At 35.3% G+C, this 27,985-nt stretch overlaps 2 protein-coding genes across 2 annotated transcripts; one reads left to right on the top strand and one right to left on the bottom strand.

The window, feature by feature from the left end:
• Nucleotides 1-8,833: 8,833 nt before the first annotated feature.
• On the bottom strand, nucleotides 8,834-10,512 carry LOC117910535 (probable LRR receptor-like serine/threonine-protein kinase At1g34110). Its single transcript, XM_034824641.1, has one exon. It carries the CDS (start codon nucleotides 10,314-10,316, stop codon nucleotides 9,063-9,065), a length of 1,254 nt encoding a protein of 417 aa, XP_034680532.1. The 5' UTR covers nucleotides 10,317-10,512; the 3' UTR covers nucleotides 8,834-9,062.
• Nucleotides 10,513-26,151: 15,639 nt separating this feature from the next.
• LOC117911044 (uncharacterized mitochondrial protein AtMg00810-like) lies at nucleotides 26,152-26,802 on the top strand. The gene has a single exon (XM_034825204.1). It carries the CDS (start codon nucleotides 26,152-26,154, stop codon nucleotides 26,800-26,802), a length of 651 nt encoding a protein of 216 aa, XP_034681095.1.
• Nucleotides 26,803-27,985: the final 1,183 nt, after the last annotated feature.

The raw sequence follows: 27,985 nt of genomic DNA, 5'->3' as shown, positions 1-27,985 counted from the left end.
TAAATATCTAAAATTAAATCCATAAAGAGCCTTTAAGAATAAATTTAACGTGCAGAATTATTTAATTTAATGTTGTATGCATAATAAACCATAAAAATATACATTCAACTAACAAAAATAAATAATATAGCACCTAAAATATCCATAAAGAAACCCATAAATTAACATATCTTAAAACACTAAATTTTATGAATTTTTAAAAAAAATTTAAAGATTGCTAAAATGAGTCAAATCTGGGCAATGGTTAAGTAAAAATCAAGGCTAAGACCAACTAGGCTATTGCCCTTTTCTTATTTCTTTTTTACTTATTTACAGTCAAAACGACAAGCCCATCTCATCATCTTCAACCTCCAACCGGGTCTATTTAACCCATTTGCGATTCGAAATGAAACCCGACGATTTCCATGTATTCCAAACAACAATTGGATGATTTAAAACACTAAAATGTTATAAATCTCATCTCATAATGATTTCTAACCATATTTTTCATCAAAAACTTCTAAAACCAAAAACTTCAAAATATCAAAACTCACAGTATTTTTGATTGATAAACGTAGATTGTTAAAATGAACAAGACAAAGACATACAAGGCTCTGATACCAACTGATGGACATAAATAATCTAAACATGCTCATAACAATCCTTAAATATCAATTAGATCATAAGCGGAATTGTAAACAGATCGAAAACATACCTTTCGCCATTGCCATTCTTATAGGTTAAAACAGTCTCTTCAAATTTTCAGGTTTCAAGTGCTTCCAAACATTTCTCAACCTCCACTTAGCTGGTGTTTTTTTTTAAGACTGAAAGAGATTGAAGGCTTAGGGAACCCTACCCTTTAGTGCTCTGCCCCTTTTTAAAGACTTTCTCCATCACCGAGTCTGCTTCGAGCGTGCACAAAGCATGGGGTAGTGATGTGAACGTGGTTCCGAGCGTTAATACTCGTTCCTAAATTGATGGAATGATGTGGACCACTAATTACTACTCAAAAAGTGCTATTTCATAGCTTGTAATAAACTCTTTTAAACACTTTTGAGTAGTAGTTATCACATTTTAACCCAATTAACATATTAAAGACCTTTACAATAAATTCTAATCAAATTGTGTTAAATTTTGGTGTTTTGATAGCTTTTTGATCACCAAAGCAATCCGAGATTGAGGAGAGTTCTTTGGAATCCATAGCAAAGGTGGACACACCATTGGAGAGCGGCGGAAAGTGGGCTGTAGTAAGGCTTGCTCACTGTAGTCAATGTTTTCCATCCGAACAACATATCCGGATAGGATATGCTATCGTCTGGATGGAGTTGCTCCGGATAGCATGGCGACGCATGTCTTCTTGGGGAATCCGGATGGAATTGATCCGGATAGCCTAGCGTGCTCCGTGTCATCAGGGAGAAGGGTCCTTACACCTTGCACACGGGGGGAAGAATTCTATCCAGCTGGCATTCCACCTCGTCTAGATATCTTACATCCGGATGTGAGCCGTGCGCCGACATTTTACATCCGGATATCTCACAGTCGGATGAGAGAGGAGGACGTTTCAACTTCTTCGGTCAGGCATATCCGGATCCTCAGACAGCGCTTACCTGGAGAGTTTTTCTCTCAGTATACAATGCCGCGGTGTTCTCCTGAAGCTTCCTAATATTTCCGACCGACATCTTGGGATATTTTGCTTTAGATATTTGCCACCGACTAAGTTAGATTTTTCTCTCAAGATATTTTGTGTAAATTTTTATTTTCTCCTTGTAATCAGTCAAAGATATTATTAGGATATTTCTTAGAAAATATCTTCTCTATATATATCTTTGAACCAATGTAAAATGGGAGGTCGATCATATATCCATCATATATGTAATCAACGAACAGAGCACTTGCTCTGTTCTTCCTTCATATTTTTGTTTTCTCGTTAGTTTTCTTTCTAGCCAATCAAACTCTGAGGATTTTTCCTCAGAGGATGAGAGGTTAGGCTCTTTGTCTCTTAGAGTGAAGAAAGCCGGGTAAGTTTCTTCATGCATAAATTGGAAGTTTTGTTGTTTTAGTTTTTAATGAAGAGAAAGTGTGACCCGTTAATGGTTTTTATCTTTTTAGTTAACTTAAAACGCCTTTAACTCACCTAGGCCAACACTTGGTAAGGCACGTGATCTCCGTCCATGGAGATGCACTTGTTTATCTCTTGCGAGCCTCTGTGAGGTGGTTTGAAGGTAGGATTTTCTAGAATAGCCAACACTTGGTAAGCTTTTGGACTCCAAGGAGACATCCATTAGTTATCTCTTGCGAGCTTGTGAAGGGAAATCCAAGGTTAAAGATCACCTTGAATGACAAATGCTAGGTGAGAGGCACGAGCCATTGCAAGGTGCATCAGTGAGAGAGATTTAGTGTTTGAACCCATTAAGGGGAAGCATCTGTACCACACCGGTTAGAGAATTCACTATATGTTAATTCTCTAACGTGAGGAAAAGAAACAAGTGACCGGAACTCTCTTTTTGTATGAGAAATCTGAGCCTAGTGATCTAAACTCCAAGAAACACTTTTCTTTGTAAGTAAAATCAGTTACTATTTTTGGTTAGTTTAAAACCGAACTTTTTTCATTTAAACATCTTTATGTTTTCTTTTAAAGTTAACCTTCAATGAAAAGACACCAATTCATCTTTGAATTAATATCAATTGTGAAGTGAAAACCCATCCCAGTGAACGATCCTAGAGCCACTATGCTATGCTAGCTAAGGCTATCCTAGTACATGGTGTAATAGGTTATAAATTTTGTTGATTGCTCCCGTCTAAGGACTGAAATCAAGACACCAGCTGGACACGAATCAAATGACACCATTGTCAGGGACAATTGAAAGGACACGAATTAGCTGAGACACCAATTGGGAACGAATCAACCACATTCCGACTCATGTCTTTGGTTTGTTACCAAAGATCCAGGAGAAAGAAAATCCCAACATAAACAGGGTTCAAAGTATCGGCCAAGTCCGGTACAACTCGGCCAAGTTGTATCCGCCTCGATACTTGCCGCGACGAGACCGATACCAGATACAGTATAATACATGAACTCGGCTGGGAATCAGTAAAACTCGGCTGACTCGTCTGAGTTTCCGAGTTAACTTGGTTAGGTTACAGAGAATTTTCAAATTTTATTTCCAATCACAATAAAACATCAGGACATTTTCATAAAAAAAAAAAAAAAAAAATCAAACATTGCCCTTTCAAAAGCAAGCACATATTCTGAAATTTTAAACCATCAATGAGAAGATCAAAGAAGACGAAGAAGAAATAATCCAACTCGTGACCCGTTCGGAAATAAGTGGAGAAACCACCGAAGGATGAGGGCATGATTTAGGATTTACTTACCTGATTTTCCTCAAAATCGAGCATTACCAGAGGGTGGAGCTTTGGTGTTGACGGTGGTGACTCCTCAAGTGGACTGGATCTTTCACCGGCGACGTCGACGAGACAACCCCTTCACAGTCAGATTGCTTCCCCTCCCATGTTGGGTCTTGCACGGTTGCAATTGCAGGTGGTGTTGTGGGTCTTGACGACAATTTCTGGGGACGAGATGATTGAATGCGTTTGTCCAGGAAAATATTAGGGCTACGCTCATTTGGCTAATTATGGGCTGAGCATGGGCCAACCCATTTTTTAACTATTAGCTGTAACTGGGCCGTTCTCTGATTTATGTCATAAATCTCTTCATCTTCATCAAATTTTATAACTCGGAGATTTTTATTTCACACTCCATTTAATAAAGTTTAAGTAAGTTTCAAGTTTCACAAATTTAATTTTTAAAAATTATATATATATATATATCTTCTTCCCTTTTCTTTTTTTTAAGTACAAATTATTTATCCTTTTTATTTTCATTTTCATTTTCATTTTTCATCATCTTTCTTTTTACAAATTAAGTAAAATGTGTCTCAATTATATATTAAAAATGTTAAACTTTATTTTTTAAAAATTTATTCTAAATAAAATATTATTAACAATTATTTTTGTAAAGTGTTATTATTTATTTTTAACAAAAGAATTAATTACACTTTCATAAAGATATCATTATCCATACAATGTATAATAATCAAATTAATCGTATGTCATTTAATAAAGTTTAAGTCGGTTTCAAGTTTCACAAATTTAATTTTAAAAAATTAAATTAGAAGTTATTGAAAATGACAGATAATTTTGAGCTAAATGTGAAAAAAAAATTGTTTTATTAATTTTTTCAACTTATTCAATTATGTCTATTTTTTTTTTAATTTATATAACATTTTTTTTTATAACTTTTTGAAATTTCTAATTATTTTATTTTGCGTATCGCCCGATATCGAACCGAGATGCCGAGACCGATATGCCTCGTGGCCCTCCGAGTCAATGACCGATACCGCGACTTTGAACCATGAACATAAGTGAGTTAAAAGTGATTCTCAACTACTTGTGTAGTAGGTTTTGGGCCATTATAAAGCTAAGGATGAAAGAATGCCTAGACATCAACTCATTACTCGGCAACTAAGTAGATTTTCCACCATGGAACTAGAACATGCTCAATTGGGATCTACTTGCAACCAGAATGTCGATTCTTTAGCCCAGTTTACTTCTTCCATGTAGCTCCATTTCAATCCACGTTTACTTGTGGATTAGAGGGGATGACAAATTTGGTGAAGTCCAATACTGCGGAGTTGGCTGAAATCCATGATGAGATCTAGATTAGAGGCAGTTCATTTTTGCAGTATTTTATGGAATGGTGCATCTCCTTCTAATAGTCAGGGCTACACGGTATTTGATTGTCAATGATAATCCCATCGATGATCATTCTTGGGCCTATCTCTGAAATTGTTTTCTCATAGTCAAAACCTCAAGAAATGATGCATAAAACCCACGGGAGAGTTTATGGCAGCTATGCTGGAGGAAGGAGTATAGCTCGTAAGGATATGTCACAAGGGAATTTTTGGTCATATGCAGAAAGATGCTCTCCAATATAGTCACAATTCTGATGCATTCCAAGGGAATGCACCCATAATTTACCCGCCTAAGGAAAACTTAAGAACTCTGACTAGCCCATGGCCATTTAGACATATAGTTGGGCCACTTCCTTTGGTGCTGGGGCAAAGGAGGTACTTAGTGGTTGGTATTGATTACTTCACAAAGTGGATTGAAGCGGAGCCTTTTGCTAGGATCCGACAAAAGGGACTCACAATTTTATTTTATTTTTTTCTTTTTAAAGAAAAATATGACATAATGATTTGGCAGCCTTAAAGTGATGGTGTCTGATAATGGCTCACAGTTCAACAACGAAGAATTCAAATCTTTTTTTAGCAAATTATACATGGTACCGAAAGTAGGTTTTCTTCCCCTCGAGATCCTCAAAATAACTGGCAGGCATAAATCCCAAATTGAAGGCTTTTGAATTGTTTGAAAAAATGGTTGACCCAATCTAAAGGAAGATAGTTACAAGACTTCCTTGGGAATTTCGGCTTTTAGTATTGAAGTGGTTATCCTAATTGAAGCCCATGTTCCCACTTTGAGAACAGATATGGCTAGTTCAACCAAAGCCCTCTAACCTAGTGACTTTTAAGTTTTGTTTGGTAAAGTTAACCATATATAGAGATCACGTTTCCATTATTATATAATTTCAAAACCTCAATCGAACTCAATAAATATATCAGGATTTATAGTTACAAAAATCGATAGTTTTAAATCTCTTCAAAAACTAATTATTGTAGGGGAGTTATTAAAATTATTGAATTTGGAATACGGTAAAATAGCTCTTGGATGGGGAACTACTGTAACGAGTGTCGCAGTGACTCTATTTACAGGTAATTATTTTTATAAATGATTTTTAAAAACAGTTTTTTAAAAAACAGCTACCAATCAATATAATACCGCATGAACAACTCTCTTATTTTCAGAATGACTTCTTTTGTTTTCCTTTTCAAACTTGACCAACATATCTACCCTCAATTTCTTGTAACATACATGTATTAATAGATTTCTCTTGCATGTCTTGATATTCCTTTTTCAAAATTCCCCATCTTGTCATAAAGCACCTTATCATGGTCAAATTAAACCTAAGCATAACAAGTCTTTTTTATGCACGCAGGCACCCAGTCTAAAAGAAAAAGGAAATAGAAAGGTAGAAACCATACCTTTTTTTATGTCTCTCCTACAATTGTGTTTGGATGATTTATTAAAATAAAATTATTTAAATTAAGATTTTGATTCCCCCTTTTCAGGTGATATTATGTTCACTTTTATTTCCACTTGGCATTCCTCTTCCTATTCGATCATTTATCAATTATGTGCTGCAGCAACTCCACTAATTTAAGATTAGTAAATTAATTTTGTACTACTTCGTCTCTCTTTAGTGATATGATACCAACAAGGGCTTCACATGGCAAATTGGGCCTTCACAGGCTTATTATCATTGGGCCCATTTTGTATTATATCTTCGTATCGTGGACCCTTCTTGGTCTTTCCGACCACGGTGTTTCATTTTTATATTCTAAGTTACCGAAACTTTTAATTTGAATCTTAAAACAAAAATACGAAGAAGTTGATAGAAAGCAAGATCAAGAAACCACCTGCTGTAATTAGGTAGTAACGGATTAGGACAGTTAGCTTATTGTTAGGGTTAGTTACACCAAGTGGTGAAGCTGATGTTCAAAATCACCTAATACTGTAAATGAAAGATTTGAACTTAGTGTGAATTAGTTCATTACATAACCATTTTTATTACTTAACATTTTCACATATAATGTTAAAAGACGACTGTTCTTTTCTACAAAAATAAATAAATAAAATAAAATTACTTGAAAGAAGAATTTTTGAGAAAAATACCAACAAATTATTTCTAAATTGTTATTTAAAGAAATAGTAAAGATATTAATTTCCTGTTCTTTCCCTTATTATTATTATTATATTATTCTGTCCAACACATGTCTACGTGGTTCAAATCAAACCTAAATTTAGTTATAAAAGTCTGAGAACCACTTGGTGTGGGACTTGGATTTCACAGCTGTACGTTTGTCTTCTTTAAAAACAATATTTATTTATTAATTTAATTTTAAAAAGCCCAATTAGAATATGTTGTCCCCCTTTGTCCTATTTGCACATCTAGTTTAGAATCCATGTGCATCCCAATAATTCACCACCCAATACTACTTTCCCTAAAATTATGTAATATGAAAACTATTAGACGAAAAATAAGTTAATAAATAAACCAAACTAATTTATCGTGGACAATGTAATACAAAGAGAGAATTTTAGTGGAAAAATTGCCAGTGAAATTAGAAAATGATTCTAAAATGAGTGGTTGAATAGAATATTTTTGCTTATTATTTTCATCTATATTTACTCTATGTTTGATTTACGATAATATCAATTAAGGATAATAATAGGATTGGTTTGAAACATATCATCACAATCTCAACTCAATCCTATTTATTTAAATTAATTCCCATCATTACTTATAAAAAGGTGAAGCGGGTTGGACTAGGGTAGGGATTCCCCTTTACCCACCCCATTTTAATTTTTTATTTTTATTTTTTACTTTTAAAATATTAAAAATAATCATAATTTATAATTAATTAAATATTATACATATTTATAATTTATTTTTATAAAAAATAATATTATATATATATTTATTTATTTAAAAATTTAAAAATGAAAAGAAATTAATTAAAATAATTTTTTATTTAATATTATGATGTTATGGTGGGATTAGGACAAAGTCATATTTGAACCTAATTTGAACCCATTCTAAGTTTTTGAATAAATTTCATACTCGTCCCAAACCCATTTATATTTATCTCAACCTCATAGCATTTCAAGATGGGGAAAAACTTATTTTATTGTCATTCTTAGTATTAATTCTATTTTTGATTTTAAAAAAATAGAAGGAAAATAAGAGAAAAAGCAAATATAGAAGAAAATTAGAAAAAAAAAATTTAAATTAATAAATTATTTTTACATTTTTTAAGCTTATTTTACATTTTTTTTTCTTATATATAAAGATTAAATATTTAAAAATTGCATAAATTTGTAATGAGTTGCTATAATATTTAATTTTCTTTCATATCTCCATAAGCTGAACATAAAAAATAAAAAAATAAACAAATAAATAAAATCATTTTTCATTCCTTAAACTTATGCATCTTCAAATTATGTAATTTTTATATACAAAAGAAGAAAAATAAGTAAAATAAAATTTAAAAACATATAAAATTAATTTAATAACTTTAAACCCTTTTTGTTTATATATAGTTTTATGTCTGTTAATTTTTAAAATATTTATTTATTTGTATTTTTCCAAAAACTTTAAGTAACTCAGGGTAATATTTTAATTTTTCAAAAAAGTAAAAATAAATATTTTTTAGAGCATACAAGAAGATGATACGGTGTTTTTTGTTTTTCAAAATATAAGAATCCGAGTGTACCATGTAACGAGAAGTACATATAGAGAAACTCATCATAAATGTATTAAGGTTTGAATCTTCTTCTCATCTATCCAAACAGTTATCCGTACACTTTGAACAGCTCGATTTTATCTTAGGCAGTTACCAAATAGTTACCCTGTACCTGGAGGCTGGGGCCTGGGAACTGGGAATGAGACCTGAAAAAGCAATGGAGGTAGACTTAAATTCTCACGGAGAAACACGCATCCCTGTCTATCATCTGTCATGTGTGAGGGCCGAGGAGTACATCAACGCAATACCCAACTCCATTCACCCCTGCTTCTGCTTGTGACCTCCATCAATATCACTCTCTCTCTCTACCCCCACTTCTATTTTGTATTTTCTCACCAAAATTGACATATATGAAAATCCATCAATCTGCGTACGTACTGAAATATATAGATATGATCCATTGATCCATCCATCCATCATCCAAACTTTATTTTAATTTCTCATCATTGTACGTATCTCTATAACTCGCTTTGTAAGTAATTAAATTACAAACGTACACAAAATAATATTACAAATTCAACCACAATGTCACCCTCTTTTTTTAATTTCATTCATCAATTCCGTAATATAATATAATCAACCTATAAACCAAAACCTCTTCTATGGGGCCGTGCCATTGTTGTACACCGAGCACTGGTACGCCGGCCGTGAGAGCTGCCCGCCCGCGCTGGCCGGACACGCCGCAAGCCCTACCGGAGGGACCATGCAGTTATAGGAGAGGCACAAGGACACTGAGTCCGGCAAGGCCAGTCCCGATTGCATCGGAAAATCCGAAATGTAATTGTGCTGTAAATACAGTGTCTTGGTGTCACCTCTGGAAATGCTGTTGACATACTCGTCTGGGACTCTTCCAATCAGACGGTTGTTGTTCAGGAAGAGGGTCTCGACGCCTGCCAGAATCGGAGACAGTTCTCCCGTGAGGAGATTATGGCTGAGATCGACGATGGAGCCCTGGGCGTAGGATGTGGAGGAGGCATCAGTGGGGACCCCACCGGAGAAATTGTTCCGTTGCAACAGCATTGAATTAAGCCTTGAATGGAACAGTGACTTGGGGATGGGCCCACTAAATTGGTTCATGCTTAAGTCGAGGTACACTAACTCAGAGAGTGATTCCAAGCCGTTGATGGGGCCCCACATCCTGTTCTCGGAAACCGACAAGTAACGGACCGACACCGGCATTGACGACGGCAGCCGCCCCCATATCTTGTTTCTCTTCACATCAATGTGGAACAGTTCCTGACTCGCCGGGAACTTGGGCAACTCACCGGACAACATGTTGGAGGCCAAGATGAGCACCTTCAGCTGATCCAGATGAGCAATGCCGGGAGGGATAGAGCCGCTGAGTTGGTTGAAACTCAGATCCAGAGTATGTAAATTATGCAGGGATGACAAGGAGGCGGGGATTGGACCGGTGAGACGGTTGTTGGTGAGGGAGAGGACTCGGAGGTTGACGAGGTTTCCGAGCTGGGGAGGGATGGGGCCGGTGACGAGGCCGGCGTAGAGGACGAGCTGAGTGAGTTGGGTGAGGTTGGAGAGGGACGCGGAGAGTGAGCCGGCGAGTCCGGGGGAGTCGGAGAGGCCGGTGCCAAGTATAAGAGAGGTGACCCGGAGGGTGGGATTTGGAGAGGAGTCGTCGAGAGAGCAGATGACACCGGCGAAGGCGGAGCAGGGGCGGGGAGAGGCGAAATCCCATGTGGAGAAGAAGTGAGTGCCGGGAACGTCGGTGAGGGTGTTCTTGATTGCGAGCAATGCAGCGATATCCAGGGTGTTGAGCTGTAGTTGGAACGAAGGAGTAGCATGGAATAATACAAAAAATATGGAGAAAATGAGAAAGAAAGAGGGAGAGGGAGCCATAGAGTTTAGAGAGAATTGAGGCGGCGACAGAGGAGAGAAGAGAGTAGTAGAAAGGCTCAGAGTAGGGGGTTGGTAGGGTGGTGGGGAGGGAGCATTAGATCAAGCATAAATGGATATGGGGACATAATATTATCAACATTATTGTCTTTATGTCGAGAGCCTCCCTGTTAGATCTCAAGATGTGATGAATTTGGCCTTCTCTGCTCTCTTTTGAGAGAAAGGCGTGAAAATAATAGAACCACTTTTTGAGTATATATATATATATATATATATATATATATATATATATATAGAGAGAGAGAGAGAGAGAGAGAGAGAGAGAGAGAGAATCCACTTCCGCTTGCAATTTCAAAATAAATCAAGATTCCTAGAGTTTTTATGCTTGTTTTATGGGTAGGCAGAGAGTTGCTACGTTTAAATCTGGTTAATGGTAGCACCAACCCACGTTCCCAACCAACCCATTTGTACAATGGGGATACCCAATGTCAGAATCTTAAACAAGGGTTGGAGGAACTCTCAAATCTCAATTTATGGCACAATATATATATATATATTATAAATAGGAGACAAAAAATAATATTAAAAGTTTTTTTTCTCCTTCTCAAAGTATATTCTCTAATAATTTAACTTACTCATTATCGATCAAATATAGAAAAGTTTACTTAAAGATTTTTTTTTTTTTAATTTCTTTTCTTCAAAATTTTCAGGAATCAAACCCTTTGTAGTGAACTAATTACTTTTATTCACTGTATTTTTTAAATAATGAAGAAAGTGCATCACGTTTGGCCAAAATCCCAAAGGAAAACCAGCGGTCACATTGCATGTCATGACACACGACATAATCAAAAGTTTCCAAAGTAATGTCCCTGAAATTCACAACTCTGTCTTTCAATAACAGAATAGAGTCGGGTCAAAATTAAAGCAGAGTGTGTGGCGCACATTTTGATGGGGTTAAAAAAAGGGAAATCAAAGGGAGGGAAGGATTAGGGGGAGCACATGGATGAGTGTGGGCAGTGGGCATAGAAATAGAGGAGAGGAAGAAGAGGAATATGGAGCACTAGATGTGATATAAAAAGTACAGGCAGAGGACAAAAGGGGATTCATATTATAAGAGCTGCCCACTGCCCACCGCGCATGCAGATGGATTGAAGCTTGGTGAGAGAGTATGATGGGCAAAAACTATAAAGAAAGAAGAAAGAAAATATGCCACTTTCTTCATAATTCTGGTAGGGCTGGTGCAGGCTGCAGAAAAGAAAGTCTCTCTCTCTCTCTCTCTCTCAAGCTCTCCTTATTCCTTGCATCATCATTCATTCAGTTTCAGGCTTTCAGGCTTTCAGGCTTTTAGGCTTTTAGGCTTGCCTGCCTCAGTAAGAGAGTGTTACAAGGTAAAAAGCATATGCCAAATGGGAGAGGCCTACTCTCTCTCTCTCTCTCTCTCTATCATTGCAGGGAAACTGCTCCCCCAACCAAACAGCCTTGTCCATTTGCTTACCAACATACTCTATTATTCTCCACAAAACGTGGGCCTAACCGTATTCACTACTCACTGTGACCACAATGCTTATAATTTTCCACCAAACATGGCCCTTTTTGTACCTTGATGCTCTCCCTTCGATCATGGAAAAAAAAAAAAAAAAAGTTCACAATAAAGATTTCTTTTAATTTGCCATAAAAAAAAGTGAAAATAAAAATGATTTATTTTTATATGTTTGCAAATTATTCATTTATTTGGAATGATTAAGGCTCTAAGGTTCTATTCGTGCTGTCACTGTACAAATGTTTTTGGCTTAAGGCTATAGCCTATATATTTCTAAAGTGAATCAGTTAATATTTGGATACAAATAAAAGAAAATTTTTTGACAAGTACAATATGTGAATCCTGCCCGTTACTATTCCTAACTCTTGCTCATGTTTCATACTTCATATTTAACTTTGTTGAGAAATCATCATTTTTCCATTTTATACCCTTTGATTTATTTGTTATTATCTTTTCACTTATTTTATTCATTCTATTTATTTCTTTCATTATTTCCCTTGAACACATTTATCTCTTTAATTCACTGTTTTTTTCTAACTATTTCATTTATCAAACAATTCATTCTCATTTGATATATTTATTTGAATTAAATTTATTTATTACGAATTTAATGAAGACTTTTTTTTTTATTAAGAATATTCACTTAAATTATGTTAGAATTAAGTTTGATTTTATAAAAATCTTAGTTAGAATTGAGTTTTTAATTGTAATAATATCTTAAACTATATCATAGTTAAGTTTTATTTATAAATAATTTACTTTGGGTTTAAATTATAGTGACTTGAACGGTTGACTTTTATTTAAATCAAGGTTAAGTTTCTATTTTACTTATAAAAAAACTTGATTAAGATTAAGTTTTTAATTTGAATATTCATTCCACCTGCATAATCCCAATAGATAATAACAACAAAACTTTAACCAAAAAAGCCATTGTAAAAACAAATTACTAAAACTCTAATGAAAACTAAAGAGAAAGATAAAGAATCTTAAAGAAGAATGAGAGATGAGAGAGTTGTGATAGATCTTAATCATTGATTTGTTGTTATAGGTTTGAACTTCATTGAAAAATCCATGAAGAAGAGAGAGCATAGAGAGAACTATGAAACATAAATGGAGAGAGAAATGATTTGAGAATAAGAAGAAAATGTCATTTTTTTTAGGAAATAAAGGAGGGTGATAATTCAAAATTTGTTATTTTAAAAAAAATAAGGAAGTTTAATCTCAAAAGTATGTGAAAATTTCTAACCAAATATATCTAAATGAAATTGCATCAGTTATCACAGTGCTTGATGAATTACCTCATTAAATAACCACAGTTGCCTTTCAAAGGAAAAGGAGAAAAAAGGCCCATCATGACAAGGAATCAGGAAAGCAGGTTTCAATTGCAAGCACTTTTGACACTAGAAAATGGACTCCAAAAGGCAAACCATATCAAGCATCATCAACAGCCAATTGATGAGAGACTGATCATCTCATATAGTTTTGCTCTTCCATTCCCAATTAAGAATTTGAAGAGGGCAGAGATGATCTCAAATGCCGGATCAAGTCACTCCAAACGTCACCGACTCCATACGTCAATGGGTCCCCTTGTTGGCTTGATCGATAGATGTAGCAAATTGCTTTTCAATCAGTCAAGGGGAAGCTTCACTGGTCTGAGAGTGAAAATTGCCCTTCAATTGATTGAGCCTTTCCCTTGTCAATAAGCTTGTGTCATCCACCTAAATCATGAGCTATAACATTTTCCTTGATGTTATGTTTGTTTTTTTGGAAAGTTTGAGAGGAATTATGAGGAAAAAACAATTGAAAAAAAGGTGAAGGAAAATAAAAAAGTAAATTTAATATTAATAAATTATTTTTATATCTTACTTTAAACTTATTTAATTTATTTAAATATTTTATATAAAGATTAAATAATTTAAAAATATATAATTTTTTTTTTACTAATTTCAATTATATTTAACTTTTATATATATATATATATATATATATATATCCAAAACCAAGCATAACATTAAAGTTTTAGTTTGGACAACCCTGACTAATTGAACTTCCTAGAATAAATACTTTGCAAAAACACTATGGAGAAGTTGTACGTCTTTCTAAATCAAACATTTTCCACGAAACTAATTTCCATCCATCTTCCAAACCACAGAAACCCCCATACCATCTGTCCTCTGTATGATTGGTGTGGCTCATGAGATACCATGCTTCTGAAGGATTTCATGAAATCGACTTGTTTGTGGCATGACATGAATTCACAAGCGTGAAGAATTTGGAAAATCGAGAGCCATGGACCATGAACGGAAGCTTTATCGATCATTATTCCTTGACTTCGACTCCACTGTCTCTTGCTTCCCATTCCCATCCCAACCCCCTCCCACCCAGCCCAGCTGGAAAGTAATCTGTTATCGATTATTAATGGTAATTAATGGGTCAATAAACACTTCTTCTCCTTAGCTCTTTTCAACCATTTAAAGCCAATAAACATCCTAATTTTGCAGCAACCCTGAAAGTGTTCTCTAGCCATATCTACTGGATCTAGCACAGGGCTTCCTCATCTTCCTTGCTGTACTTTGAAAACCCCCTTCAATTCTAATTTTGTTAGAAATTCTGGGAATCCAACCTGAGACATGACAGTATATCATGAAAAGCTTAAAGTCCAAATCCGAAAATGGGTCAAAAGAGTATTGTCAGAGTGGTGTAAATCACGGTTGGGCTCATTTGGGAAATCTCCAGTAGAAAATGGTTAAGCAAAAGGTGAAGTTGTTTGAACTTCTGCGCATCCTTGAAACCAAATTAATCCAAATGAATGAGAATGCCAAAAATTTCAAGTTCAATTTTCCATTTTGTGAATGTAAATGGATTAGACTGAGAACTTTGCTCAAATTTTGAACTAGCTAGTGACTTCTATTTCTATCTAAATGATCTACCAGGAATAATTCTGTCAGTCTATCTGATTCCCAAAACCTTCCATACCCATCAAGTATGTTAGGCACATGGTCACAATCATTGAAAGCGAGCAACCATATTGAGGCACATGTGTTTTCATAAAGTAAAAGTACTATGAATGAATAAGAGAATTATTCAGAGAAGAAAAGATAACATTCAAAGCATATGCAGTTAAACCTTCTGTAAAGTTTCCCAACAATTTCCAACTAGAAAAGCATAATGTGGCAGCAAGAGCTGACCTTTAGGAAGAAGACATATCCATATGCTCTAGCTGTGCTGGCATGTTCCTGCTCATATGTACAGGGAAGGTGAGAACCATTCAGGACAGATACCCTGATTCTAATCCTATATCACAACTTTCACTATATTGATCAGAAATTGTAAGCAATCATGTACACATACATCTTAGTATTGTTAAAGCATTATGTAAACATCGGCATTACCCCATGAGGTAGACATGAGAACCACTCAAGGAACAGAAAACTAGGAGTGGGCATCAAGCAGGAAGAGGTAGATGTTGAAAGAACATACAATTATGTCCCCATGAAGATGATCGATTTCATTTCTTTAACAGTCGAGATCAGCTTCTGTTACTTTCACTGAAACATTTCCCACCACGCAAACTAAATTAAACTGCTCAAGACACGGAACAGAGCGAATGCAAATAACAGACTCTACAAGAGAATTAAACTTTGCTCCGAGTATTTGATATATAACTGCTCTTTTAAGGTTTGATATAGCCAAACCAAGCACATACTCCATTTCCATTCCCTCCATGCACTAAAAAGAGAACAAATGGAAAAGAAAAAAGACAACGATCCAAATAGAATTGGTTTAAATATCATATCCCACAATCAAAATGGAAACCACAAGACCATATTGTAAGCAAAAGAGAAAGTAAAGGAACTTTAAATGAAAGGGAAGGAACCTGAAAATGGTCCAGGCTGAGTACCTTTTGCTTGCCATTTCAGAGCTTTGTCAATAAATCTGAGGCCAAATGCACATGTTCGGGCCCTTTAGTCATCAAAGCCACATAGGTGTATGCTGCAGCATTATCCGGATGAGATGGACCACAGCTGAGATGCAAAAGATACAATGGATGCTTTACATACCTAATGGATGATAAATCTAAATTTGATCAGGAGGAAATCAAACAAGAAGCTAAAAGAAATTCATGGATAAACAGGCTATAACAAGAGGAACTGTCTTCATCCCCACAGACGCCTTACAACTAAACTTAAAAATACAGTGGCAAAGCATGATTGAACTTGACATTAGAAACACACCCCTTCGAATTTAGCCTTGAGACAATATGAAGTTCAAGCATTTTTCTGAAATCCAGTGGAACTGCCAAAGACAAGGCAATCTCCATGGTTTGAAGCCGCGTATTAAAATGTAACGATTTGAAAGAGTAAATATGAGGACATTTTGCCCCATTCAATTCCAAGAATTCTCAGCTCTGTGGCAATCTCTCTCCCACCTACAATGTAATGATCCACCCCCAACCGTTTAGATATTTTACAACTTTAAAAATTGTCTACACAAACAAACACCTTTTATGAGACCAAACTAATAAAATCCTATATCGGGTTATAGCTCCCAACCATGTAAATATTATCCGATCTCAACACAGTTCTCACAACTTTAAAACACATAGACGTAATTAAAACCTAGATACCCAAACTCGACAATCCCATCTTTTGCAGCCTCAGTACCCCACAAAAATTTCATTCTCGTTTGCCTTTTTCTCTCATTCATCATTAGCATCCTAGGGAGCTCCTCTGAAACTAATTAATATTAATAAAATTTTGCATATATTTTTAATCTTATATTCTATGGTGACTTAGATGAGTACGGGTAAGCAAGTAAATTTAAAGTTAACTCCTAATGCTTAAATTGATGAATCATATACTCGTATTTAATCCAAATTCATTACAAAAACCTTTTCAAATTATTAAGAGACATGCCAAGGAATAAAATGATTGTCATCTCGAATATACTTTAAATAGAGGAAGAAACACTAGTTACTATGTGTGGAATAGATATCACTATGGGTCTGCTTAGCCCAAGTCCACACTCAATTTACTTGGGCCCCATATGTAACTGCAAGACCAAGCCTATGTTTTGTTTTTTAAGCTTGCAAAATTCTTTTGAAGTCCACTTCCAGCGACTAATCTTCACATATGAAATTACTTTCTTCCACCATATTTTTCTTGATGACAATAAGGTGGATTTAAGATCTTTTTTTAAAACCTAGGACGAGTTTGAGATCGATTTGAATAATACTTGTCTAATCGCATCCTGCCCACTCTCAATTATATATATATAATTAATTTTAAAAAATAATTTAATTAAATGTTTTCATGTTTCCATTTTTAACATATATAAAATAATTTAAAAATTATTTTTCAATAAAATAAGTTAGAAAAAACTATAATATTATATTTATTTATAAGATATATTGGGGTGGGATAGGATGTGATAGAAATGAGAAATTCTCATTACAATCCTATCTCATCCCGTTTAAATTTGTTATTAGGTTGAGGTTGGGAACTACTTTAATAAATGGGATTGAATCGAGATTAGGAGGATCCACCTTGAACCCACCCTTTTATCATCCCTAATACGTATCTTACTTTTAAATATAATTTCTCATTCATTTGTAAATAGCTTCAATCATATTAATATATTATGTTCATTTATCTTAAAATTTTAATGGGGCTTACTCAAATTTTGTTAGAGTGAATTCACAATATTCTAACAAACATCAGAATTTTTCTACCATTTCTTTATGCAATACTAAATAGGTAATATCAACTAGCAGCAATAAATAAATAAACTCATGCAATAGAAAAATAAATCAGACACTAGAATTTTTTTTTATGTGGAAAATCCCTAGTACGAAGAGAAAAACCATGGGACCTAGTGCAGTTCAAACTTCCACTATCAACAATAATGTGTTACACCTATCTTTTCTAGAATAATCTCTAGAGACTGCCAAATACATCGAGAGCACATATAGCATTGGATTATAAAATCTCTCTTGGCAAAAACAAAGAAAATTGGAGAAAGTAAACCAAAAACATCATTATTGTTCACAGGTAGTAACATTAGTTCCCGAGCTCAAAATCTAATTTCCACTATTCAGATTGTAGCTACTTGAGTTTCAAACATCTTCTCCAAATTTCAACTCAATCTGACCACAAATGAAGTGAGATCGACTCATTGATGAAATCTAGGCAGTGAGATACGTTTTTCCTCTCTCTCCTCTTCTCTCTGTTTTTTTTCCCAATCTTTTTATTTTTTATTTTTTTATTAATGCAACTGACTTGGTTCCCAAGCATATGGGGCCCACTCTCTCACATACGAGGAAGGCCAACAAATCTACCCCTCCCAACTATGTGAGGGGCCTTACCAAGTCTGCTTGCTTTCTACAGAATTGTAGCTTTTCTGTAGGTATTGGTTTTGTCATCATATCTTATCCATTCTCATCAGTATGAATTTTCTCAAGGCAAAACAATTTCATCTCTAGTGCATCATGAATCCAATGATATCTCACATCAATATGCTTGGATCTAGAGTGAAAAGTTGGATTCTTACTGAAATGAATAACACTCTAACTATCACAGTAGAGTATATATCTTTCTTACTATAAACCCAATTCTTGTAGGAACTTCTTCATCCATAGTAACTCCTTGCTAGCTTTGGTGATAGTAATGTACTCAGCCTCTATGGTCGACAAAGCAACACATTTCTACAACTTTGATTTCCATGACACTACTTCCCCTGAAAAAATGATCAAATAACCAGAAGTAGACTTTCTACAATCAACATCCTTAGCCATATCTACATCTGTGCATCCTACAAGCACAGGTTTATCAATCCCAAAACATAAACATGTCTTAGAAATACCCCTCAGATACTTGAGAATCCATTTCACTGTAGCCTAGTGTTCTTTGCCAAGATTAGAAAGGAACCTGCTGACAACTCCAACATAACATGAGCAATATTCGGCCTCGTGCACACCATGGCATACATCAAGCTACCCACGACTGATGCATAGGGCACCTTTCGCATTTTTTTTTTCTTTCTCACTTGAAGGACTTTGTTTGGAACTTAGCTTTAGATAACTCCCAAGTGAAGAACTCATTGATTTTGCCTTGCCCATGTTGAATTTGTCTAAAAGCTTCTCAATATAACTTTTTTGAGATAACCACAATTTTCCATTCATCTTACCTTGAGAAATCTTTATACCAAGAATCCGACTTGTAGTCCCCAAGTCCTTCATTTCAAAGGATTTGCTCAACTTCTTTTTTAGTTTATCAATTTTACCAGTATCACGACCAACAATCAACATGTCATCCACATATAGCAAGAGAATAATAAATTCTCTATCGAAGAATTTCTTCACAAACACACAATGGTCAGAAGCAGTTCTATCATACCTATGCTCAACTATGAAGGAATCAAACTTCTTGTACCACTGTCTCGGTGTCTCATTGAGATCATACAAGTTCTTCTTCAGTTGACACACTAAGTGTTCCTTGCCTTTGATTGTAAACCCTTCTAGTTGCTCCATATATATTTCCTCATCTAAGTCATCATGGAGGAAAGTAGTATTCACATCAAGCTGTTGAATCTCTAGATTCATACTGGCAGCCAAGCCTAACACAACTCAGATTCATACTAGCAACCAAGCCTCTCAACCTTCACATGAAAATCTTTGAATACATCAAGTACCTGGTATTTGTATTTCAAAGCATATGCCCACACCTTTCTTGAATGATCATCAATAAAAGTTAGAAAATAAAGTGCACCACCAAGAGTATTACTTTGCATAGTACAAACATCAATGTGAACTAAATCAAGAATATCTAGTTTTGTATGTGAATGAAATCTACAAAATGCAACTCTACTTTGCCTTCCAGATAGACAATGTGTATAAGGTAATAGTGATGTACCTTTAACTAGTAGAAGCTTCTTTTTGGCAAGAACTTGAAGTCCTTTTTCACTTATGTGACCAAGCTGCTTATGTCATAGCTCAGTAGAGGCTTCATTCTCAACAATGTTCACATCTCCTTTGACTAGTCTCGCTTTTGTCTTGTAGAGAGTATTGCTTTTCTTCCCCATAGCTAAAACAAGAGAACCCTTAGTAAGCTTCCACTTACCCTCTCCAAGGTAACTATGGTAGCCCTCATCATCAAGCTTCCCAATAGAAATCAAACTAAAGCGTTTTTCAGGAACATGTTTAACATATTTCAGAACCAATTTGCACCTAATGCTAGTTTCTAGCTCTACATATCCCATGCCAACCATTTCACATTTTGCTTCATTTCCCATTCTAACCCAACCAAAACTGTCACTGGTGTAGGAAAAGAAGAAATATTTATGTGTAGTGATATGAAACGACGTTGCTGTATCAACCACCCAAGTGGAATCCTAGCATGCAAGGTTTACACATGCATCATCACAAACAATGATCGTATCACCATCAGATGCAACTGCTGCAATGTCTTTGTCATCTTTCTGTTTTTCACATTTTCCTTTAAATTGTTCTCTTCTGAATTTTCTGCACTCTCTCTTAATGTGCCCTGACTTGCCACAATAAAAACACTTTATCTCTTTTCTGGACTTTGACTTTCCTCTTGACTTGTCACGATTATAATCATTTGAAGGTTTTCTGTTTTTACTTCTCTCTGGCCTCTTTGTAACAAGTGCTTCTGTATTAAAAGAAATACCTAACTCTTTTCTTCTTCCTTCTTCATTAAACATGTTGTCTTTTACCATTTTGACAGTTATCACACCACTTGGGGTGGAATTACTCAAGGATACCACCATAGTTTCCCAACTGTCTGGTAAGGAACTCAACAAAAGTAATGTTTGTACCTCATCATCTAACTCAAGCTTCATAGTAGACAACTCATTCAACAATCCTTGAAATTTATTGAGATGCTCTATAACACTATTATTATCCTTGTACTTTAAATTCACAAGTCGTTTTATCATAAAGACTTTGTTCTGTGTAGTCTTTCTCTCATAAAGACTCTCTAATTTTTGCCAAAGGTTATATGCATCAACTTCCTTGGCTACATGATGGAAGACACTATGATCAATACTCTGCCTAATTTGTCAAATGGTTTTCCTATTTAATTTCTTCCACTCATCCTTAGTTGTAGTAACTGGTGTATAACTCTTGCATTCAGTGGGCTCAAACAACTCTTTGCAATATAGAATATCTTCCATCATAGTCTTCCAAATTGAATAATTGGAAGCTATGAGTTTAATCATTCCACTGCCAACCTCTTCCGTCCAATTCACACAAGAGATCCCATTTATAATCAACTTGGCTTTGATACCACTTGTTATGGTGAATTCACAATATTCCAACAAATACCATAATTTTTCTACCATTTCTTTATGCAAAACTAAATAGGTAATATCAACTAGCAACAATAAATAAATAAATTCATGCAATAGAAAAATAAATCAGACACCGGAATATTTTTTACATGGAAAACCCCTAATGCGAAGGGAAAAACCACGGGACTTAATCTAGTTCAAACTTCCACTATCAACAATAATGAGTTATACCTATCTTTTCTAGAATAATCTCTAGAGGCTGCCAAATACATTAAGAGTACATATAGCCTTGGATTATACAATCTCTCTTGGTAAAAACAATGAAAATTGGAGAAAGTATACCAAAAATACCGTTACTGTTCACGGGCAGTAACACCAGTTCTCGAGTTCAAAATCTAATCTTCACTGTTCAGATTGTAGTTACTTGAGTTTCAAACCTCTTCTCCAAATTTCAATTCGATCGAACCACAGCTGAAGAGGGATCGGCTCGTTGATGAAATCTGGGGAATGAGATACATTTTCCCTCTCTCTCTCTCTTTTCTCTTTTCTCTATTTTTTTTTTTTTCTGATCTCTTTTTTATTTTTATTTTATTTTATTAATGTACCTGACTTGATCCCCAAGTAGATGGGCCCACTCCCTCACATTAGAGGGAGTCCAACAAATTTTAATTTAAAATTATTTATTTATCATTGTTTAAAAACCATTTTTTGTACAGGATGTTCTTGAATCACATATAAGACCAAATCATAAAAAAGAATCAGATAAATATCTCGAGTCGATGATATTGGATGAAATTTTCCGTACCTAAAAACAAAACACATTAGAGGAAAAACTGCATGTATACGTACACAAGTACTAGCATGGATATTCCTCAACTTTCTTTTATTTGACAACCATCAAGACAAAAAGTCACCCACTTATTTTCTTGATGGACGTTGCCTCCTTTTAACTCTTGTGGGCTGATTGATTGGATAATTCAATTGCAACAAAGTTGATTGAGGTTTTATAATCCAATAATTAATTAATTAAATTTTCATAATTACCCTATTGGTAAAATTATATTTATAAAATAAATTTTACAAATTTTTAACATTATTATTATTCATTACTCTCTCTAAAGAAAAGGCTGCTTATTCTCATATTTACGTGTGAAAAATGATAATTTATTTTATCTTATTTTATTTTTACTTTCCATCATAAATAATTCTTCCCTTGTCTTTAATTTCTCTCTTTTTCTTAATCTTTTAAATATCTTGTGACAGCACATAACAACATATTCTTGCGCCCTTATCTCTTTTTATCTGTCAATCAGTGCAGCTTGTCGTGTTTCTGCTGTATAGAAGTCATTTGTTTGGCTGTCCAGAAACTTGAGGAAACGGAAAGAAAGAAAAAATGGAACATTCATAATTTTCTCTGGATTTAGCTCCCGGGAAAGTAAGGAAAAATTGAAATCCTCTATTTTTTTAATAGCTGTCCAACTCAATTTTTTTTCCGTGTCTTTGATTAGTTTTGGTTTTGATAACCAAATGACTTTTTTCGCACATTTTCTCGACTACCAGACAGAGCCTTCTCTTTCTGTCTCTTTCCGTCGGTGGGTCGCATATTGTTAGAATCCGTATCACGAATGTCTTGATGCACCGATAGTCTGATGCGTTAGTAAATCAGACAAACGTTATGCTTTGCTTGGTGGATGGGGAAGTGTACAAAAGATCACGGAGCTTTAGTGGATACGGTAACATCAGTCACTCTTTTATCAAATGCAGAATAAGTAGTCTTTATCAGAATATTATAAGGAAAGTTTTACGTTACATTTATCATCACTCCGTTTGCTTTTGACCTTAAATGAATACTTTTCTCTACCAAATAAAAAATATTTTTTAATTACCTAAAATTTGGATTAAAGTAATTTTTTGAAAATTCATCCAGTATTTGAAAAATGTTTTTAAAAACAATTTTAAAATATAATTTTTCTATATAGTTTTAAGTTATATTTGACTCTCGAAAAATATCAGGAAAAAAAAATGTTAAAGAAAATGGTTTTTTCATATTTGATTTACCTCTGTTGAGATATTATGATATATTCTAGGAAAGTAGTTGCTATTGTTTAGGATTGTTTCCTAAACTCATGACATTGTTTAGGATTGTTTCCTAAACTCACGGTTTTCCCTTAATTAGGTTTAGGAAAGTAGTTGCTATTGTTTAGGATTGTTTCCTAAACTCACGGTTTTCCCTTAATTAGGTTTGCTTGATGTACTATATATTGACATGGATGAATATCAATTAGGGTGAAGCTTTGACCCTTTAATCACACTTTACATGGTATCAGAGCACTAACATGCACACACAATAAAACAATGGCCGGCGACGATGAACAACCACCATTGCCGCCACCTAAAAGAGAGATGAATTCACCTTTTTTTCTCGGCACAGAGACCGACCAGGCGACTTCATCACTCCCACTCGCTTACGACAATGGAAAGCTCTTGCGGGCTTAATTGGTAATGCTCAAGTTCCGGATGACAGGTTGAATGGTAAGTTTGACACGAAGTCATGGATCATTGACACCGGGGCAACTCATCACGTGACCGGTGATTTATCTTGGTTATTTGATACTATAGCGTTGTTTGAGTGTCCGGTTGGCCTTCCTAATGGTGAATCTGTTGTTGCGACCCAATCCGGTTCCGTTCGTTTGTCGCATAACATCACTCTTAAAAACGTTCTTTATGTGCCGAAACTCAATTGCAATTTACTTTCGGTTTCACAATTGACTGATGACTTACATTGTATTGTCCAATTTAACTCTTATATGTGTGCTATACAGGGCCACACCAGGGAGCTGATTGGAACGGGAGTTAGGCGAGATGGACTTTACTACTTCGGTGGAGCTGAGGGTGATTCGGTACAACATGTTTCTGTCCACAACGCAGCATCCACTTTGGAGTTGTGGCACAAAAGGATGGGACATCCTTCAGAGAAAGTAGTGAAGTTACTTCCTCCAGTTAGCAATCTTAAGGGTAGTTTAAACAAAGCTTGTGAAATATGTTTTCGTGCTAAGCATCCTAGAGACAAATTTCCTTTAAGTGACAATAAGGCAACTAGAATTTTTGAGAAAATACATTGTGATTTGTGGGGCTCTTATAAACATGTCTCTTCTTGTGGAGCTCGTTATTTTTTAACTATTGTTGATGATTTCTCAAGAGCTGTGTGGATTTATTTGTTGGTCAATAAAACAGAAGTTTTTCGGATGTTTATGTCTTTTATTGCAATGGTAGATCGACAATTTTCTCAAACAGTGAAAGTTGTTCAAAGTGATAATGGTACGGAATTTAAATGCCTATTTGACTATTTTTCTGCAACTGGCATTTTATTCCAAACTTCTTGTGTGGGAACTCCGCAAAAAAATGGGAGGGTTGAGAGAAAACACAAGCATATTTTAAATGTGGGGAGGGCATTACGCTTTCAAGCAAATTTGCCTATTTATTTTTGGGGCGAAAGTGTTCTTGCCGCTGCTCATTTAATAAACCGCACTCCCTCTCCTTTGTTACACAATAAAACACCATTTGAAATCCTATTTGGCACCCCTCCTTCATATGCGGCAATTCACACCTTTGGTTGTCTTAGTTTTGCTCATGATAAAAATCCAAAGGTGACAAATTTGCAAGTCGAAGTAGAAAATGTGTGTTTTTGGGTTACCCATTTGGAAAGAAGGGGTGGAAGTTGTTTGATTTGGACACCAAGGAATTATTTGTTTCTCGTGATGTCAAGTTTTTTGAGGATGTTTTTCCGTTTGGTAACCCGGGTGCTGTGAATATTATTCCGGAAAACATTGTGCCTACGGTAAATGTTGAAATTGATAGTGATTTTGCTGATTTTGTCAATGATGATGCTGATTTGCCTAACCCACAAGCCCAAACACAAAATCCCAACCTCATCCAACCTAAACCCCAAGCCCACCAAGATCAGGTGCCCCATTTTGATGCCGATCTAGATCTGGGCTTGAGAGAGGGTGGGCCGACCCACACCGAGGCTTCTTCAGCGCCTCTTTCACCTGGGCTGGAAGTTGTTCCCACTGTTGGGCTTGATTCACTTGGGCTTGACAATACAAGCAATGGGTAGTCTGCTCCTATGGGAAAGGGAATGAGGGATAAATTTCCTTCGGTTCTATTACGAGATTTTGTTACTCATACGGTGGTTGCTGAAAGTCCATCTCCCGCCACTTCGTCTCCACAGCATCCCTCAGGTACTCCTTATCCCATAGCACATTATATAAATTGTGACAATTTTTCTGTACATTATCGAAAGTTTATTGCAGCTATTATTTCGAGCAATGATCCTAAGTCATTTAAAGAGGCTATGAAAGATGTCGGTTGGCAAAAGTCAATGCATGAGGAGATTCGGGCTTTAGAGGACAATGGTACGTGGATTCTTGAACCTCTTCCAAAGGGTAAGCGTGCTTTGGGAAGTCAGTGGGTTTACAGAACCAAGTACTTCTCAAACGGTGATATTGAAAGGCTCAAATCCAGATTAGTAGTTTTGGGGAATCATTAAGAAGCCGGTATTGATTATCATGAGACATTTTCTCCAGTTGCCAAATGACTACGGTGCGTGCTTTCTTGGCTATTGCGGCTTCGAAAAATTAGGAACTTCATCAGATGGATGTTCACAATGCCTTTTTGCATGGAGATCTTGAGGAGGAAGTGTATATGAAGCTACCCCCAGGATTTGAGCGTTCCGATCCGAACTTGGTTTGCAGGTTACGGAAATCACTTTATGGGTTGAAACAGGCTCCGAGATGTTGGTTTGCCAAGTTGGTCACGGCTCTTAAAGGATATGGTTTCTTACAATCCTACTCTGATTATTCTCTTTTTACTTACACTAAGGGCAATGTTCAAATAAATGAGCTAGTGTATGTCGACGATCTTATTATCTCTGGGAATGATTCCGCTGCACTTTAGACCTTTAAAGCCTATCTCAGTGATTGTTTTAAGATGAAAGATCTTGGTGTTTTGAAGTATTTCCTCGGAATTGAGGTGGCCAGGAGTTCGGCTGGTTTGTTCTTGTGTCAACGCAAGTACACACTTGACATTGTATCGGAGGCCGGATTACTGGGAGCCAAGCCGTGTGGCTTCCCGATCGAGCAAAATCACAGATTAGGACTCGCTAATGGGGAGCTCTTGTCGAATCCTGAGTCCTATCGCAGATTAGTAGGTCGACTCATTTATCTGGCAGTGACCCGTCCAGATTTGGCCTACTCGGTTCATATATTATCTCAATTTATGCAGGAGCCTAGAATTGAGCATTGGGAGGCGGCTTTGAGAGTCGTTCGTTATTTGAAAGGTACTCCGGGTCAGGGTATCTTGTTACGTGCAGATAGTGATCTGTCCCTGCAGGGTTGGTGTGATTCTGATTGGGCAGCATGTCCAGTCACTAGACGCTCTTTGTCCGGATGGCTTGTGTTTCTGGGGCAATCTCCTATTTCTTGGAAGACAAAGAAGCAACACACAGTTTCCCGCTCGTCCGTAGAAGCGGAATACCGAGCTATAGCAGCAGTTACTTGTGAGCTCAAATGGTTGAAGGGGTTGCTTCTGAGCTTGGGTGTGCACCACCCAAAGGCAATCAAGCTCTTTTGTGATAGCTAGTCAGCCCTTCATATGGCAAAAAATCCAGTATTTCATGAACGCACAAAACACATTGAGGTTGATTGTCACTTTGTTCGGGATGCGATAACAGATGGTTTGATTGCTCCGTCATATGTTCCTACTGTTACACAATTGGCGGATATTTTTACAAAGGCTCTTGGAAAGAAACAATTTGATTATCTTCTTGCCAAGTTGGGCATTTTTGAACCTCATGCTCCAACTTGAGGAGGGTGTTGAGATATTATGATGTATTCTAGGAAAGTAGTTGCTATTGTTTAGGATTGTTTCCTAAACTCACGGCATTGTTTAGGATTGTTTCCTAAACTCACGGTTTTCCCTTAATTAGGTTTAGGAAAGTAGTTGCTATTGTTTAGGATTGTTTCCTAAACTCACGGTTTTCCCTTAATTAGGTTTGCTTGATGTACTATATATTGACATGGATGAATATCAATTAGGGTGAAGCTTTGACCCTTTAATTACACTTTACAACCTCTAAAAAATTATAAAATATAATTAAAAGTAATTTAAAATTTATATATTTTAAAATTATTCAATTTTACTATAATATAGAGAAATAAGTAAAATGAGTTTGAATAAATATATATAAATAATTTATTAAATTTAAACTTATTTTTATTTTCCTTTACTTTTTCTTTTATTCTACTTTTCCTCTTCTTCTTCTTCTTCTTTTTTTTTTTTTCTCATATTTTCCCTTAAATTTTTTGGGAACTAAACACAACCTTAGGATATATATAATTTACTTATTGTTGGATGCCATGAAAACAAAAGCTAAAAGATTTTCATTTTCATAATCCTTGGGTAGAGACAAGAAAAGTTCGTTAAAATACATTACCTGATATTGGTTTAGATGCACTTCATGTTAGTTTTTTATTTTTGAAATCATAAAAATTTAATAATAGTTATGTTGAAAAAGTAAGTCTTTAGAGCTTGTTATTACTGAATTTTAAAGATATAAAATAAATTTATATCTAGTTTTATATAAAAATTTATAATTTTAAAAAAAATAGATAATATATTTGACTATCTAATTTTCTTTCCTTTTCACTTTTTTATGGTCATTTGAAAAAAAAAATTATAAATTTTACGTATTTTTGTTTCCTTACATATTTTTTCTTTTTTATTTTATTTTCCTTAACCTTTTCTTAAAACAAGCATAACCCCT

This window comes from Vitis riparia, chromosome 3, assembly GCF_004353265.1.
Source record: "Vitis riparia cultivar Riparia Gloire de Montpellier isolate 1030 chromosome 3, EGFV_Vit.rip_1.0, whole genome shotgun sequence".
Lineage (NCBI taxonomy): Eukaryota > Viridiplantae > Streptophyta > Magnoliopsida > Vitales > Vitaceae > Vitis > Vitis riparia.
Note: the sequence above shows the minus strand (reverse complement) of the source record. Positions and strands in the feature narration are given on the sequence as shown.

Coding starts and splice junctions, on each gene's coding strand:
- LOC117911044 (XM_034825204.1), top strand. CDS start 26,152: ATGAAAGATCTTGGTGTTTTGAAGTATTTCCTCGGAATTGAGGTGGCC.
- LOC117910535 (XM_034824641.1), bottom strand. CDS start 10,316: ATGGCTCCCTCTCCCTCTTTCTTTCTCATTTTCTCCATATTTTTTGTA.